Source organism: Oenanthe melanoleuca, chromosome 12 (genome assembly GCF_029582105.1).
Source record: "Oenanthe melanoleuca isolate GR-GAL-2019-014 chromosome 12, OMel1.0, whole genome shotgun sequence".
NCBI classification, from domain to species: Eukaryota; Metazoa; Chordata; class Aves; order Passeriformes; family Muscicapidae; genus Oenanthe; species Oenanthe melanoleuca.
Genome location: NC_079346.1, coordinates 301,183 through 316,854, shown reverse-complemented (window position 1 = coordinate 316,854; position 15,672 = coordinate 301,183). Strand labels below are relative to the sequence as shown.

Here is a 15,672-nt window from a genome sequence, read left to right as displayed (position 1 = left end):
GCCCGGCCGGGGCTCCCTGCGCGCGGCTTCTTGGGCCTCGTGTGGCGCTGCCGTTCCTGCCTCAGCCCGGCAGATCGGGGGCTCGCTGGAGTGGTGCGGCTGGTGGAGTATTGGGGGGTGCGTGTTTTGGGCCCGTGTTCACAGCCCCTCACAGCCCCGGGCCCGTGTTTCACAGTCCCTCTCCAGCACGGGGTCTGTGTGTTGGGGTCCGTGTTCACAGCCCCTCACAGCGCCGGGTCCCTGTGTTGGGGTCCATGTTCATAGCCCCTCACAACCCCGGGCCCGTGTTCACAGCCCCTCTCCAGCACGGGGTCTGTGTGTTGGGGCCCGTGTTCACAGCCCCTCACAGCGCCGGGCCCGGCCCGGCCCCGCTCCCGCTCCCGGCCCTGCCAGCTGTGCCCAACACCCGGTCAAACAGCCCTCGCTTCCGGCACGTGAAACTCGTAATGTGGCAACCGGGCTGGAGCAATAACCAGTCATGGAAAGGAAAATGTGATTTGCATGTGGGACCTGACGTCAGGCGGAGCAGGAAGCCGCTCCGAGCCGCCGGGGATCGCCGGGAGCGCCGCGGCTCTTTCCCCGGCAGCGAGCCGCCCGCCGGGCTGGCGCCGCCCGTGAGGGCCCGGGAAGAGGAAGCTCCGGGGAGAGAGCAGAGGCCGGTGACGGTCGCTGCCCGTGGCCCGTGGCTGGCCGCTGCTGATGGCCCAGGGCACACGGGCTGTCCGGAGCCATGGCCCTGCAGCCGCCGCCGCTCGCCCTCAGGGCGGGTTCGGCCCCGGCGCTCTACATCCACAGCATGCCCGCCTGGGTGCTGGAGGACTTCTGCCAGAAGATGGACTGCTTGAGCGACTACGACTGGATGCGATTCGGTGAGGGAAGGGGCTCGGGCGGGAGGCGGTGGCAAAGGGACACAGCGCTCCCCGAGCCGGTGGCGGTGGCACAGGGACACAGCGATCCCCGAGGCGGTGGCAGTTCGGGGGGCACAGGGACACAGCGATCCCCAACCGGTGGCAGTCCTGGGGCACAGGGACACAGCGATCCCCGAGGCGGTGGCAGTTCGGGGCACAGGGACACAGCGATCCCCAGCCGGTGGCAGTCCTGGGGCACAGGGACACAGCGATCCCCAACCGGTGGCAGTCCTGGGGCACAGGGACACAGCAATCCCCGAGGCGGTGGCAGTTCGGGGGGCACAGGGACACAGCGATCCCCGAGGCGGTGGCAGTTCGGGGCAGAGGGACACAGCGATCCCCAGCCGGTGGCAGTCCTGGGGCACAGGGACACAGCGATCCCCGAGGCGGTGGCAGTTCGGGGCAGAGGGACACAGCGATCCCCAGCCGGTGGCAGTCCCGGGGCACAGGGGCACAGCGATCCCCAGCCGGTGGCAGTTCGGGGCAGAGGGACACAGCGATCCCCAGCCGGTGGCAGTTCGGGGGGCACAGGGACACAGCGATCCCCAGCCGGTGGCAGTCCTGGGGCACAGGGACACAGCGATCCCCAACCGGTGGCAGTCCTGGGGCACAGGGACACAGCAATCCCCGAGGCGGTGGCAGTTCGGGGGGCACAGGGACACAGCGATCCCCGAGGCGGTGGCAGTTCGGGGCAGAGGGACACAGCGATCCCCAGCCGGTGGCAGTCCCGGGGCACAGGGGCACAGCGATCCCCAGCCGGTGGCAGTTCGGGGCAGAGGGACACAGCGATCCCCAGCCGGTGGCAGTTCGGGGCAGAGGGACACAGCGATCCCCAGCCGGTGGCAGTTCGGGGGGCACAGGGACACAGCGATCCCCAGCCGGTGGCAGTTCGGGGGGCACAGGGAGACAGCGATCACCAAGGCGGTGGGAGTTCGGGGCACAGGGACACAGCGATCCCCAGCCGGTGGCAGTCCCGGGGCACAGGGACAGCAGCGCCTTTGGGACGGGCTGGAATGGAAGGACGCGATGTTCGCGCTGTGCCCCCGCTTCCCAGTGCTCGGCAGAGCCCAGCCTGTAGATAGGGTTCTCCAGGGCACCGGGCTGTTTGTGCTTTTCAAACACAGGTGGCATGCCAGACTCTGCGGTCCCGTGGTTTTTCCGGGGCAGCCAGGCTCCTTCCCCTCACTCTCCGCAATTTCGCACTTCCCTCGCCACTTTCTCACTGCCTGCTTTCTCACATCTCCTCAAGTGTTCTATTTTTTCTTTCCTCCTTCTCTTCATGTATATTCCCTTTTACATTCTGCCTGTTTTTCTCGGTCCTGGCCATGTACAGTCAGTAAGTACAGAAAATTTAATCTCTGAGTCATTCACTCTTTTTTTGTATCCCAGTGCAAACAATTCTAAGCTGGATCTTTACTTAGTACCTGCCTTCCTTTATTTGACATGACTTCCCTAACTGTGTGCTGAATAAGCTCTTACTCCAGTTAAACTTCCTGATGTAGGGTGGGATTCATCTCCACTACCTTCAGGTGATTAAAGCTGTATTTCTGATGTCTTCCAAAGCCAGCCATGGTGATAACTCGTGAGCCTCTGTCTCCCCACGAACACCCCAACCCCGGCCTTTTCCTTCAGGCACAGCCCCTCTGAGACTCAGCACTGTTTAGATGTGGGGGGTGGAGCTGGGGCAGTGTGAGGGGAGCTGGGTTTTGGATGGTTCAGTGAGCTGGGAAGTATACAGCATGCTCAGGAATTGGGACACTCTGTGTAGGGTCAGTTTTGGCACAAGATCTAAAAATAGCTGCATTTCCCGATAGCTTTATCAGAGTGTAACTAACACCCAGGTGATTCAGTATTGTTGGGCACACCACAGGTCAGGGATTTAGGAATGCAAGTGGGAGTGCAGCCACTCCACTGACTGCTGTCACCTGTTTTGGGAGAATCACCCCAGGAATTTAACCTAACCTTACTTTTGTACAAAGTATTAAGGAGAAAGATTACAGGGAAAATATGCTGAAAAGTGTGAGTGAGTCTTCTTTTCAAGTGTTCCTGACATAACAAATATTTTTCCAGAATAGTTGAAGGAATAAAAGAGATATTTTACTTTAGGAGCAGAAATTTCTTCATTCCACGTAGGTAATTTATTGTCATCCTTCCTTTTAAAGATATGGAAATGTAAAAGCAAACTGTGTCTCACACCTTAGCCTGCCCTGCTTGCTCGTGCCTGTTTTTTCTAATATTTAAACAGAAATATCCATTCTCTCCCACCAGCCTCCTATGTGATCACTGATCAGACAGAGCTACGGAAAATCAAGTGCATGGAGAAGACAGGGATCAGCATCACGAGGGAGCTGATGTGGTGGTGGGGAGTGAGGCTGGCGACGGTGCAGCAGCTGCTGGACCTGCTGCAGGGGCTGCAGCTTTACCGAGCAGCTCAGGTCATCCTGGACTGTGAGTAGCTGCCCCTCCTGCCATGGTCTGTGCTGCTCCTCACAGCAGCCAGCCCTTCCCAGGACATCTCCCTTGGCTGCTGAAGAAGCTCGTTAGGAGTCACATCCTGTGTCTCTGCTGATTGGGATTTTCTGCTCACTCAAGGAGAATTGGTGGTGCTGGGAAGAGGTGACACAGGTCACCCACTGCAGCTCATCACCTGTCTTTGTGCTGCCCATCCTGGACCCTTCAGGGTGTGCCAGGAAAATGGGCTGTGGCAAACGAGGGCTGGTGCTCATACATCAGACAGGGCTCCAGAGCACAGACTGCACAAATGTCCCTGCCCTTCAGGCCTGCTCCTGTGGCACTGGATCACATCCTGAGAGACAGTGTATTGCAGCCCTGCCAGGATTGCTTCCAGTCTGAGGGCAGGTCCCAGCAGTTAGCCCTGAGCACAGGCACAACACACACTCAGCCATCACCATATCTGCAGGGCAGCTCTCCCATCCCTCTGTAGGTCTGCTTTACTCCTGTCATGTGCCAGCAGGGCATTGCTTGCACAGTTTGCACCTGGTGTAGGTAGAGCAGGGCATTACCTGCTTTCCCTTGGGCTGCTGTCAGTTACCTTTTTTTATTATTTTTGAGCTTTTCTCTGGACCTGAATATGCTTACTCAGGTGATCCCTCTTGGGCACATACACAGGATATGTTGCTTGTTCTGTTGGGCACTTCAGAAAACTAAGTGGTCCTTACATCACCATAATTTAATTCATTTCTACTTAAGGAACCAGACACAGCACAAAGGGAGATCTTTTGTTGGCAGATTACTTCCCAAAGAGTTCTACTTCCCTTCAACAGTTTCTTGCACTCTCTAGTCCCACTTCTGAATGTCCCTAATGATGTTTTCTATGTCAGTTCTTTGGCTGCAGTGCTGCCCTGTTTGTCATGCAGGAAGTTGCAAAAGTTATGAAAAACCCTAAAAAGTAGGTTGAATAAGGGAAGTGATGCTAAGTTCTGAGACTTCTAGGTTAAACCATGTGGGGAAAAAACGAGAACACAGGGACTCACCTGCAGAATGCAGGAACTCTAAGTTTTGACTAGAAGCCTGCAGACTATTTGACAGCTAGTTTTAAAACCCTGTAAAATTTGGGATTTCATAGCATTCTAATACAGTAATAAAAATATCTGAGTTTTAATTTTCAGACCTGGTTTCATTCAGACCTGAATTCATTGAAGTAAACAGAAATCTTAAACAGAACATGCCCATTTCTGCCATTATTGCCATTCATGTACTGCTGTCCTTCAGCCTCAGTGCCTGAATGTGCCACAGCCTGGCTTCTCTCCCACAGCTCACTGGCTCATGGTTTATACAAGTAGCCCAGATTACACAAGGAGCACTGGGCTTCCTGCTCCTTCCACATACTCCTGGCCTTTGTTTGTACAAGAACACACCTGATTTCAGGTGCAAACAGAGGCCTGGCACATTTGATTCTGAGATCCCCAGATAAGATACAAAGCTGTTAGAACAGCAGATTAAGAACCACCATGTAATAATATTTGGGCTTATGTTTTTTCTGTATAAAAATTGAAACTTTATTTTTTATTTTTAAGAAAATGTTAAATGCATTACTGATTAAAGGTGCCACATAGAAGTTTAGAACTACAACCAGGAAAATGTTATCAGGGAGCAGAAAGCCCTTTTATCACCCCCAGTGCACACTGGGCATTTCCAGGCTCCTTTTCAACCTCAGTTTTAAGAGCATTTTAAGAGATTGGAATTCACTTGCTTTGGAGATTTTGACAGCCTCATATATCACAGCATCTTGAACTTTTGAACTTTATTTATTCCCTCCTAACTGTAGCCTAGTCTCATCTGAATAACCCCCCCTCAGATGTATGTAGTTTTAAGTTCCTGTACACTGTATCTTTGTACTTGTTTTAGTCAGACTTCAAGTTGCTTTTTCAGGCCTGACCCTGAGATTTTTCCAAGCTGTGTAAAGCCAGGATCTGTTAGATCTGTAGTGAATCAATAATTCATCCTTTAAACTTTCCTTATATATTAATTAATTTTGAGCTTTGACCATTTTTTTTTGTTTTCCCTAGCTTGTCTTTGGTTTCTTTCTTTCTGTTGCTAAGTATAAGTATGAGTCTTTCTTGCAAATAGTTCTGTATATGGAAGTTTTTCCTGAGAATGAACCTAGTCATGCCACTAAAGTCACACAACTGAAAATAGTCTTAAAATGTTTAACTGACTAAACCCAACACAATTCTGTCCATCTTCCCCTCAGTCCCATGACAACTGACAGAAAACCCAATGCCTTCCTTAGGCTGGGAAATATTTGTGATTTGAGATCATTACCTGAAGGATGCTATATAGAAAATGATAAATATATTATTATTGCTAATTTCTTCTTGTAAGAGACTCTGCATCTCCTGAATAGTCATTGCTGGTATTTGTTTGAAGCTATTAGTTCCTGTTGATTTTCAGTGGAAGTTAATGTTTTGGATACAGTCTCAATTTAAATACTGTCTAAATTGCTTGAATGTGCATTTTAATGTTGATAATAATTTGAAGTCTGATGTCCTGACTAGAATTATTTTCTGGTCACTGACTAGAGTCAGACTATTTTCCCTGGTTATCCTTACCTTCCCTTTGCTGTGTTTTGAAGGGACATCAGCCTCTAATATCAGCAGCTCTGAGAAAGAAGAGCCAGAGCCACTCAAACAGATCATATCTGCACTTCCCATGGAAAGCAAAAGGAGAGAGAAGGAAAATGCCATAAGTTTGTTGCCATCCCCAGACTCCTCACACCTGGGAGCACTCCCAGCAGGCAGTAAGTACAGTACTGGACTCCACATTTGCTCTGACATGAAATGACTGCATAGCCAAGGCTGCTGTGTGTTTGTGGTCAGTGCAGTGAAGACACTCCCAGATCATCTCCCAGATGGGCACAGCTGAGTGTTTGCTGTTTTCCTAGCACTGCTGTCTCCTGTTTATTCCTGCCTTTAGCACACAACCTCCTGGTTGTCCCTACTTTAGCCCCCTTGGCCTTGAGAGATGCTGGCTGCATCTATGCTCTGGAATCTCAGGATGATTCCCAGGTCTCTGAATGCCTTGGTCCCATCCTGGCTCCATACAAAATGCATGCATGTCCTGCCCCATGTCCCTCTCTTCATGCACAGTAAATCTGGGCCAGCAGAGAGCCAGGCAGGAGTCAGCAGCCCCTCTGCTGAGAGAGGCAGGGAGAGAACCCTAGCACATACTGGGGAGAGCATCTGAAACAGCACAGACACAGAGAGCTTCATGTCTCCAGCCAGGGCTGGAGAGGGCTGCAAACACAAACCAGGAAGAGAGCTCCCTGTCTTCACACAGAATTTCACAGTCTGACAGCTTGTCTCAGATTATCCTTGGTCAGAAAATTTTAAAAAATGCCCCAGATCTTCATAATTCCTAGACCTTTGTAGTTAGTCACAGGTGGTGGTATTACAAAAATAGGAAGTGTTTTCACTGCTGTTATCTCAGTTTCAGGTGCTGTTTCTGGAGGAGCCTTGTATTCCCTCCCTGCTCCACCACCTCCCCCAAGAGACCTTTTGAATTCGCTGCAGTCCAATCCTCCTGTTTTATCCAGTGTGAAGGTAAATCCCCTTAGTGCTCACTGACTATAACAAGGAAAATTGCCTTTATGACATTGTCTTTTTTCATTTAAAGTTTATCCCTCTACTTGTTCAAAAACGTTGATGTAGTGAAAACATTGAGCTCCATTGCAAAGGGTTGGGACTGAATACAGTACTAATGCTTCAGTTCTATTGCTTGTTGTTTACATCACCTTTTTTTGCAGTGAAGGACCGGTGAGGGGAAAACTTCCAGTAGTAGTTCTGGCATAGCTCAGAGGGGATAGCATACCCACAGACAGCAGTTGAGTCTGAAGGACTCTCAGGTGCAGATTTTACAGAGGACTCACATTTCTGGTGCAATTGCAGGACAGGACAGTAAATACCACTGATTAGTCAGAACCACATACCTCTTCTAGTTTTATTGTGTACTTAAAATGTGGCTTTTGCTCAAAACTGGGCTAGTATTGAATTTAAGTCATGTTGCCCAAAGCCTTGTGCAGCTGACAACTGATAATCTCCCAAGATAAAGGTTCCATCACCTCTTTGAGCCCTGTTCCAGTGCTTAATCATTACAGGGGAAAAAATCTCCTAATGTTCCTGTTGATTTCAGCCTTTACCCAGTTCCTTCCTTCCCACAGTTCTCTCATCTTTCATAGTCTTAACTTTTCATAGTCTAACTAGATCTGTCCTGTCCCCAAAGTGTTTCCCAGATCTGTGGGCACACCTTAGTCCCATCATGGTGATTCTTGGTCTGTTTTCTTTGCTTTATTTTGTCTAAGGCTTTAAACTCTTCCACAATAACATGGCACAGGAGTACCAGCCAGGAGAGAGAACTGACTCAGAGTGCAGTAGTTTCAGAGCTTCTTGAGAAGAAGTTAGTGCTTTGTTTCCTCAAGTTGGGTGCACATTAAGGTTGTGAAAGCTGCATGATTAGGCTCCAGTGGAACTATAATTATAGGTGGTATTAGGATTTACCACACTGGAAGCAATAAATTATTGTGCAACTGATGCCAGACTTCAAAAGTAGATATGAAGTTTCTACCAGGGCATAATTACATGATAAGGGACCCCACTCATCCAACTGTTTCTTAATATATAACCCAATTATGAAGGTTAATATCTTTTGTAAATCAGACTAACATCACTTCACATAAATATATGGACTTCTAAAGAAAACTAAGTCTGTTTCCTGGGAAAGATGGGAATGCACATTGGTAACTGATTTCAAGTCTGTGCAAAAGTTTTGCATCATCCCAACACATCAGTACAGGAATTACCTCCACCCTAAGGAGTGATTGCATAGCACCTTTCACAGTTTCATTCAGCAGTCACAGTGATTGCTTAAAACATGGGAGGGAAAACGTGACACTGAAAGAAGGAAAAAGCATATGGATTATCATGAGATAAACTTGTTTCTTCCACAAATGTGTAGCCTTGCAGCTCCTCTACTCCTCGGCAGGAGACAATGGCTGATCTCCCCAGTGGGAGTCTCCTGTGGACACAGAGGGAAATTGCTAATGCCACAAACAGCTTCAGTGACAAGAACAGAATCTGTGTAGGCACTTTTGCAGACATCTACAAAGGTCAGAGGAACAACATGGTGTTTGTCATCAAAAGACTCAAAGAGGCAAGTACTGCACCTTTTTCAAGAAGACTGTGTGTTATTAGCATGCCTTGCCCATTAGCAGTTGTTGTTTAATATTGTGTGGGGAAGGAACCAGAATAGCTGCACAAGAGGAGAGGTAAAAATGAAATTATGTAAATAATTAGGTTTAAATTCAGAGCACACACGTGGTGGATACTTTACTCATGTGAGTAGTTCCATTAACTCCATTCATAGGAGTAGCCTGCAGTGTAGCTGCCTGCACTGATGATTGGATTGGGGGTGTCTTCACACTAGTTTTTGTTCTAATTCCCAGTTAATTGTGGCCTTTGACTTAATGTTGCCATCAGTGGTACTTGCCTGTCTCCTGCACTAGCTTGCCATCTAGATCTGTATAAATGCAAAGTCCCAGTAGTTACTAACATTCTCTTGCATGTTCTGATGTTTCAGCTGGAATGCACAAGCCCAAGTTCCACCCAGAGGTTCTTCCATACAGAAGTGCAGATTTGCTTTCGGTGAGTGGTTGGCTTTCAGAGGCAGTGATGCATGTCCTGCTCCTGCTGTGCTGCATCTGGGCTGGGGACAAAGGCTGGTGCACTGCCTGTGCAGGAGCCCTGGGCAAGCAGAAAATTCCCCTGGCTACTGCTGGTTCTGCTGAGCTGGCACAGCCACTCTGCAGCTGGGATGGGGAGGGCACAGTGCCCACCTTGTACCCCTTGCTCAGTCAGCCTCCTGCCCTCCCCTCCCCAGGACTGTGTTGTGCCTCCAGCTGTGCTTCCAGCTGCAGCACACCATTCCAGTTGCCTTGAATTTAGGACCTTAGTCCAGCTCAGGAATGTATTTTTCTGTGTTGCTCTTACATGATTTGTAAATCAGTGCTGATCTGTGCCTGCCAGGTGTTGTCACATAAACATTCTGCAGCTGCTGGGGTTCTCAGTGGAAACTGGATTGCACTGTCTGATATATCCATACTTGCCCAATGGCTCCCTGCAAAACAAGCTTCAGTGCCAGGTAAACAACAATCTGGGTCTCCCACCTACTTGTGACTACAAGTTCTCTCCTGGAATTCTAGGGAATACAATTACATTTCTCTGATTTCTGAGAAACAGCCAGGGAAAAAAAGGTGCCTTGGTTGCAAGCACCAGAAAGGCAGCAGCTCTTCTCCTGGAGTTTGGCTGGGACTCAGCTAAGCCTTTGGTTTTCTAGACTACCAATATCTTACAGTGTTTTATTCCATCAATTAACAATTTTTTCTTCCTTTCCTTGCAGGATGATTCTGCTCCACTGACCTGGGAGATGCGAATTAGCATTTCTATAGGAATTGTCAAAGCAGTGGAGTATTTGCATAATTTTGGAATTCTTCATGGGAATATCAGGAGGTGAGGACTTTGGCATATCAGCACTTCCCTGGTCACCTGGTAATTCAAGGATTTAACAATCATGGCTAAAATCCATTTGCAGTCTTTTCTGCTGTCCCTTGTTCTGTAGGGCCTTTTTTGTTTAACCTGTCTCTCTTTCCTAAATGAGAGAAGCAAATTCTTTTGAAGTAATTTTTGGGAGCTTGTATTTCCCTTTCTTGCTCTCATTCTTAACCCTTTCAGTTGTATTCAGGAGGCCAAATGCTGGACACTTTCAGTGCTTCAGTTTAAAAGTATAAAACTTATTCTTTGCTCAAGATAAACAGTGATTTGACCAATATTGTTATTTGTCTGTCATCATCACAGTTCAAATGTCTTGTTAGATGAAAACTTTACACCAAAGCTTGGGCATTCTGGCCTGCGTTTGCATTCCTCTGGTAAGAAATCAGAATATGCCATGATGAAAACCAAAGTCCTACAAGCTTCTCTTACTTACCTGCCAGAAGATTTTGTCAGACACGGGCAGTTAACAGAAAAAGTGGATCTGTTCAGCTGTGGTGTGGTATGTTGCCTTTTTTCCATGCTCTGTTGCATTTTTTGATGCTTCTAGACAAGATATTGAATGTAAGAGCAAGTACCTCATATGGTTGTTCTGCTGGCAATTTCGTATTATAGTTGCTGGCTCTATAATGTGTTGTAATCCTGGTTTTAATTGTTCACACTCCAAATATATCTCATTTGTGGCAGAATGAGGTGAATCTTACAAACAAGAGAAACTAAAGTGTTACTTACTGTAAATAAAATATGCTGCTGATGGCTTAAAGCAAATAAGATGCTCAAAATTCTTGCAGACTCACCACATGAACTGCTACACATGTTGCCTGTTGATTTGTAATTTCAGCTAAAATAATTGATAGTCTATGATGTCACCCATCTCCAGGTGTTTCCATTTAAGTAGGAAGTTACTCTGTTCAGTGTGATTTCTTATCTACATTTAGCTTTACTTGTTTCTTACTCCTTGTTTCAGCAATATCTGTTGAACTATAAAATCTGGGCTTGGCTCTGGAGGTAGATCTAAAGTCTCATAAATGCCCTGAGCTGGCATTGTTAAGCCATAATACCAGAATGCATTGAAAGCTCAATATTTCTTTAGTTAGAAACTTATTTTTTAAAATTATAGTTCATTATGAACAAATCATTATATCTTTCTTATCTTTTTCCTTTTATCTAGGTCTTAGCAGAGATACTGACTGGGATTAAGGCACTGGATGAAGACAGACACCCAATTTACCTGGTAAGAAAAAGCAGCAGTAATGACCACCAGTACAAATGAATGGGGTTCTTGTCATAAAAATAATTTTAATTTTATTTAAATACAATTTTATACTTGCAGTTTGCTGTACATATCCTGCATGTACAGGGAAGTTTAGGAGCCATATCCTGGTTCCATTGACAGCAGTAGCCTGCCTGCCATTAGAACAGAAGCACAACAGATATTCCCATTTCACATACCCACCCACAAGTATTGACCTGAATTAGGAGAGACTCCAAAATTAATAAATATTTAAGAGACAAGGCTTCATGCTGAATAGCTGCTGCATATTTTCTGTGTGCCAGGAGGAGGTGGCATGAGCCACAGTGAGTGGGGAAGCCTGGGCAGGCAGGGGCTGCAGAAGCTCTTCATCACTTTTATCAGGTGTTTGTCTTGTGCTCATGCCTGGAACTGATATCCCCAGTCTCCCAGGCTGAGGTTAGAGCTGTGTGAATTACTTTCACAAGCACCAGAACAGCCAACTCACTGATAGCATTAAAACCATCTGGAGAAAGCAGCCTCCACCTGCATTCCTTCTGTGGGATGTGCTCCTGATTTCTTGTCTGGATGAAGCCTTGGAGGGGAGAACAACAGTACTCCCACTATTTGCAAGTTATGCAGAAGTGTTCAGAGGGGTTCAGAAAATCAAAATTCCTATGTTCCTGATTTCTTTAACACCTGTTATAACACCTATTATAAATGCTGCTCTACACAGCCTTGGCTCTTTTTCATTCCTATATAAATGGGCACAAGCCAAGAAGAGCTGGCCCTGCTTTAGGGAATTTGACATTGGACACATGCAGACAAAGCCATGATCTTTTTCTCTCCTGTGAGAACAAACATTTCAGTCAGTTGCATGAACAGAGATTATTAAAGCCTTTCAGTCTGTGAACCAGACACTGAGGAGGACTAATGACAAATACAGAGCAATCTCTGATTCTCAGAGATTCAGACACAAATAAATGTTTCTGTTCATTGTGCCTTCACTCATGCATCTCCTTCCTTTCAACAGAAAGATATGATTGCTGACGAAATTCAAATAGCAAAAGAAAGCTCAGACTCCAAAGGAAAAAATTTGGAAAAACTGGCTGCCAAGGAAATCTGCTGCAAATACCTAGACAAAAAAGCAGGGCACTTGCTGGAAGAGGTGGCTGTTGATTTTGCAACAGCTATCTGCCTTTGCCTGAAAAAGAAGAACTCGAACATAGCAGAGGTAATATTTTAAATACATGGCCAAGATTGAAGTCTCCTTGTCCTCAGAGCGTAAAGCTGCAACATTCATGTTTTGCTTATTTTTGTGAGTGTTGATATAGGAGAATATGTGTAAGCAGGGGTACAGGAGTTACTGTGCATTCACAGATTTGGTTGTTAAAAACAGGTACTTGAAATTATGGAAATGGCTGAAAACAAATTGAAAGAGCTTTACATCTGTGGAAGCAGCACTTCTGGATTCTCCATGAACACTCCAGAAGAAACTGATGATGAGACAGCCAGTCTGAGCGTGGACATGCCCTCTGCAGTGGGCAGTAAGGAGGAGAGCAGCCCAGCAGCAACCCTGGGCAGTGGCAGCCCCTGTGTGCCTGTGGTGGCAGCTCCTGACTCCTGTGGCCTCTACGTGTCCCGGGTCCCTTGTGAGTCAGATGAGTCCAGCAGCTTCCCATGGAGTCCCCCAGAAAAACCCACTGAGGAGTTACCTGGCCACAGCTGTGGCAGTGCAGAGAAGGTGCCAGCCTGTGATGACAGGGTGAAAGAGGGGAAGCCTGCAGCTCTGCAGGAGAGAAGCCTGGTGTGCCCTGCAGCTGAGGGCAGCCTGCAGACAGCAGCTGCTGCTCAGGGCACCTGTCCCCAGGAGAGCACAGACCTGGACTCCTCCTGTGCTCCACAAGGTAAACGTGCCCTCTGACAGTAGTCTTACAATACTTGTATCTTACAATAGTATCTTACAGTACTTGTATCTTACAATGCAGTCTTACAATACTAGTATCTTACAATAGCATCTTACAATACTAGGGACAAACTACTGTCTTCTCCAGAACTGCTTGGGCTCCTCTTCCTACTTTTAAACACATATCAGTAAATCTTTTCTCCTTGGTTATGAATTTACCAATACATATACAAAACATTTAGCAGTTTTCTATCAGACTTTTTTCCTAAGCCATTTTTGTTGGTTGGTTGCTTGCTTGCTTTTTCTTATATTAAAAATTATCATCTATTCCTTAGACAATCAATGTAATTTTTTTTCCTCAGTATTTTGGCTTTGTTTTGTTTTTCAGCCATAGCCAGAGAGACATCTTGGAATATACAGATAAATGATCAAAAAAAGAAGCTCATGGAAAATATTTTGCTGTATGAAGAAGACAAGTTAAATAGTTCAGAACTTTTTGAATCATAAATTGGATGGATTTATGAGCAGTGGCCAGCTCAGAACTAAGGAGTGTCTCCTCATTACACAGATGGTAAAAGCATACCTTTCATGTAAGATTTGGTAGCAGATCTGGATCAGGAACATTAGCCCTGACTGAAGGAAACATGAAGTACCACGTGGAGAAGCACCAGGAAATACCTGTTGTGCAGCAGATTAAAGCACAGTCCCAGTCTGCACACAGAAGTGCCTTCTGCCTTTTCATCTGCAGTGTGGAAAGGAATGGCAAACACAAGTGCCAAAGCAACCTGTGATTCATTTGCAGTGTGTTTCAGGAAGCATCTGTTGGTGTTGTTAAACCACAGTCCCAGGAGCTGCAGAGCAAACACTGGCCAGGCAGCAATAGCAATACCTGTATTGTTCTCCCACTGTGCCCCCAGACAGGAATCCTCAGTCCTTGGAGAGGTTTTCCAGTGACTCTCCTACTCCAAATAATCTTAGTCACAAACCACTGCATTACCAGGGAGGGGGGTGTTTGTGCAAGTTCTCAGAATGTTGTACATGGCTTTCTCCCAGTTTGAGCTGCACTGACCACAGGTGTAAGTAAATAACTTCAGCCACTTTCCCCTGCCCTCTGAGCTTCTCTCCCACGTATACATAAGTCCAACCTTTCAGTTCACTCTTGGGAGCTCTAAGACCATGTTTAATGCTTCATAGGAGTATTTTTGGGAATTATTTTTTCTAAGTGTCCTTTACAGGGTAATGTTTCTCACTGTGTTTCACATGGTAACTGTTGTATATTTTGGATTAGGGAAAAGATTTTAATTAAAAATAGCTTTGACTTTTTATAGGACACTTGAAACATAATTTGTTGTATTTATTTTGGCAATGGGTCAAATATAAGCTAATTAGGGGACTTGATGGTTCCACACTCACCAGGCATTCTCAGAGGAATCCAAAGGACACCAAGGGTGTCCCTTGGTCCATCCAGCACTAGGAGCCTTGGTCTCAGGCCCAGGGATCACATGCAAGAGGAGAAACAGAAACTTGTATGCTGGTCTATTTATGGTCAAGTAAAGCCCCCTTAAGAAAGTATCACTTTGTTTTTATGATATTTATTGTTTGTACTATTGCTAGCATATTCCATTTGTGTGCAGTCTAGGGAAAAACAGGTTTATTATCAGAGTATGTAGCTGAGGTTACAGACAGGTGAGCTGCCTCCTGAGCAAAGGGAACAGGGCCTGATGTGCAGAAATGGCTGCAATTCACAGTGCAGTTCAGGGAACAAAAACAAAATTAATTATATGCAATTATTTTCAGTGGAATTGTGTACTAGTATGTATTCCTAGCTTTACACAAAGGCCTCACACCTTCTGTTTTTGTACAGTACTTAGTTCATTGTATGTATTATTATGAGCAAATTGTTCTCTACACTAAAAACTGATAAAATTCTTTAAATATAAGTGCCTTGGATACTTTGTATTTACCAGTGTCAGATTTTTTTATTTTACCAGAATCAAACCAAGATTAGTACTGACATGAGAAACGTTGTATACTCAGACTGGTCAATAACTGCTTAATTCTACAGGAGATTTAATCAAGATAACTTTATGGCTCTGAAAATGTAACATTCATTGTGTTTCTGGGGCGTATTCTGGGATTCCCATGGTAAAATCCTCGTGTTTTCCAGAAAGGAATGGACATGGGCACGCTGCAGAGCTGAGTGGGAAACCTGAGTTTTAAACTCAGAAATGCAGTTTGTGCCCAGTTCTGTTTCACAAAAGTGCTTTAGAGATTTTGTTCTCATGTAGTCACCAAATGGAATTGTTGTTATTCTTTGTCTTGTACCCTGCCAGTTTTAAAATACTCTGAGGTGATTTAGGTAGTCGTACAGTTACCTAAATATTTAGTATGACATACATAAGACACTGTGTGGTCCTGCATTAACACTGTTATGTAACTTGGCAGTTCAAAAGCCAGTTATACATTATCATTTACTAATAGCTTTGTGAATAAAAAACCTGAAAAAATTTTCTAGTCTGCTTGTTCATGATTCACGGCACATAAAATGTATCTCGTTCCACCCTC

At 46.1% G+C, this 15,672-nt stretch overlaps 1 protein-coding gene across 1 annotated transcript; it reads left to right on the top strand.

Annotated features, from left to right (window-relative positions):
* Positions 1 to 450: 450 nt before the first annotated feature.
* IRAK2 (interleukin 1 receptor associated kinase 2) lies at positions 451 to 15,616 on the top strand. Its single transcript, XM_056501163.1, has 13 exons — positions 451 to 869; positions 3,177 to 3,356; positions 6,004 to 6,168; positions 6,858 to 6,970; positions 8,382 to 8,576; positions 9,003 to 9,067; positions 9,449 to 9,563; positions 9,822 to 9,931; positions 10,277 to 10,472; positions 11,142 to 11,204; positions 12,235 to 12,435; positions 12,601 to 13,108; positions 13,496 to 15,616. The coding sequence occupies exons 1-13, from the start codon at positions 731 to 733 to the stop codon at positions 13,612 to 13,614; spliced, it is 2,169 nt and encodes a 722-aa protein (XP_056357138.1). The 5' UTR covers positions 451 to 730; the 3' UTR covers positions 13,615 to 15,616.
* The last annotated feature ends 56 nt before the right edge of the window (positions 15,617 to 15,672 follow it).

Coding starts and splice junctions, on each gene's coding strand:
- IRAK2 (XM_056501163.1), top strand. CDS start 731: ATGGCCCTGCAGCCGCCGCCGCTCGCCCTCAGGGCGGGTTCGGCCCCG. Junction 6,971..8,381: donor CTGTTTTATCCAGTGTGAAG/GTAAATCCCCTT, acceptor ACAAATGTGTAG/CCTTGCAGCTCCTCTACTCC. Junction 9,068..9,448: donor GAAGTGCAGATTTGCTTTCG/GTGAGTGGTTGG, acceptor TGTGCCTGCCAG/GTGTTGTCACATAAACATTC.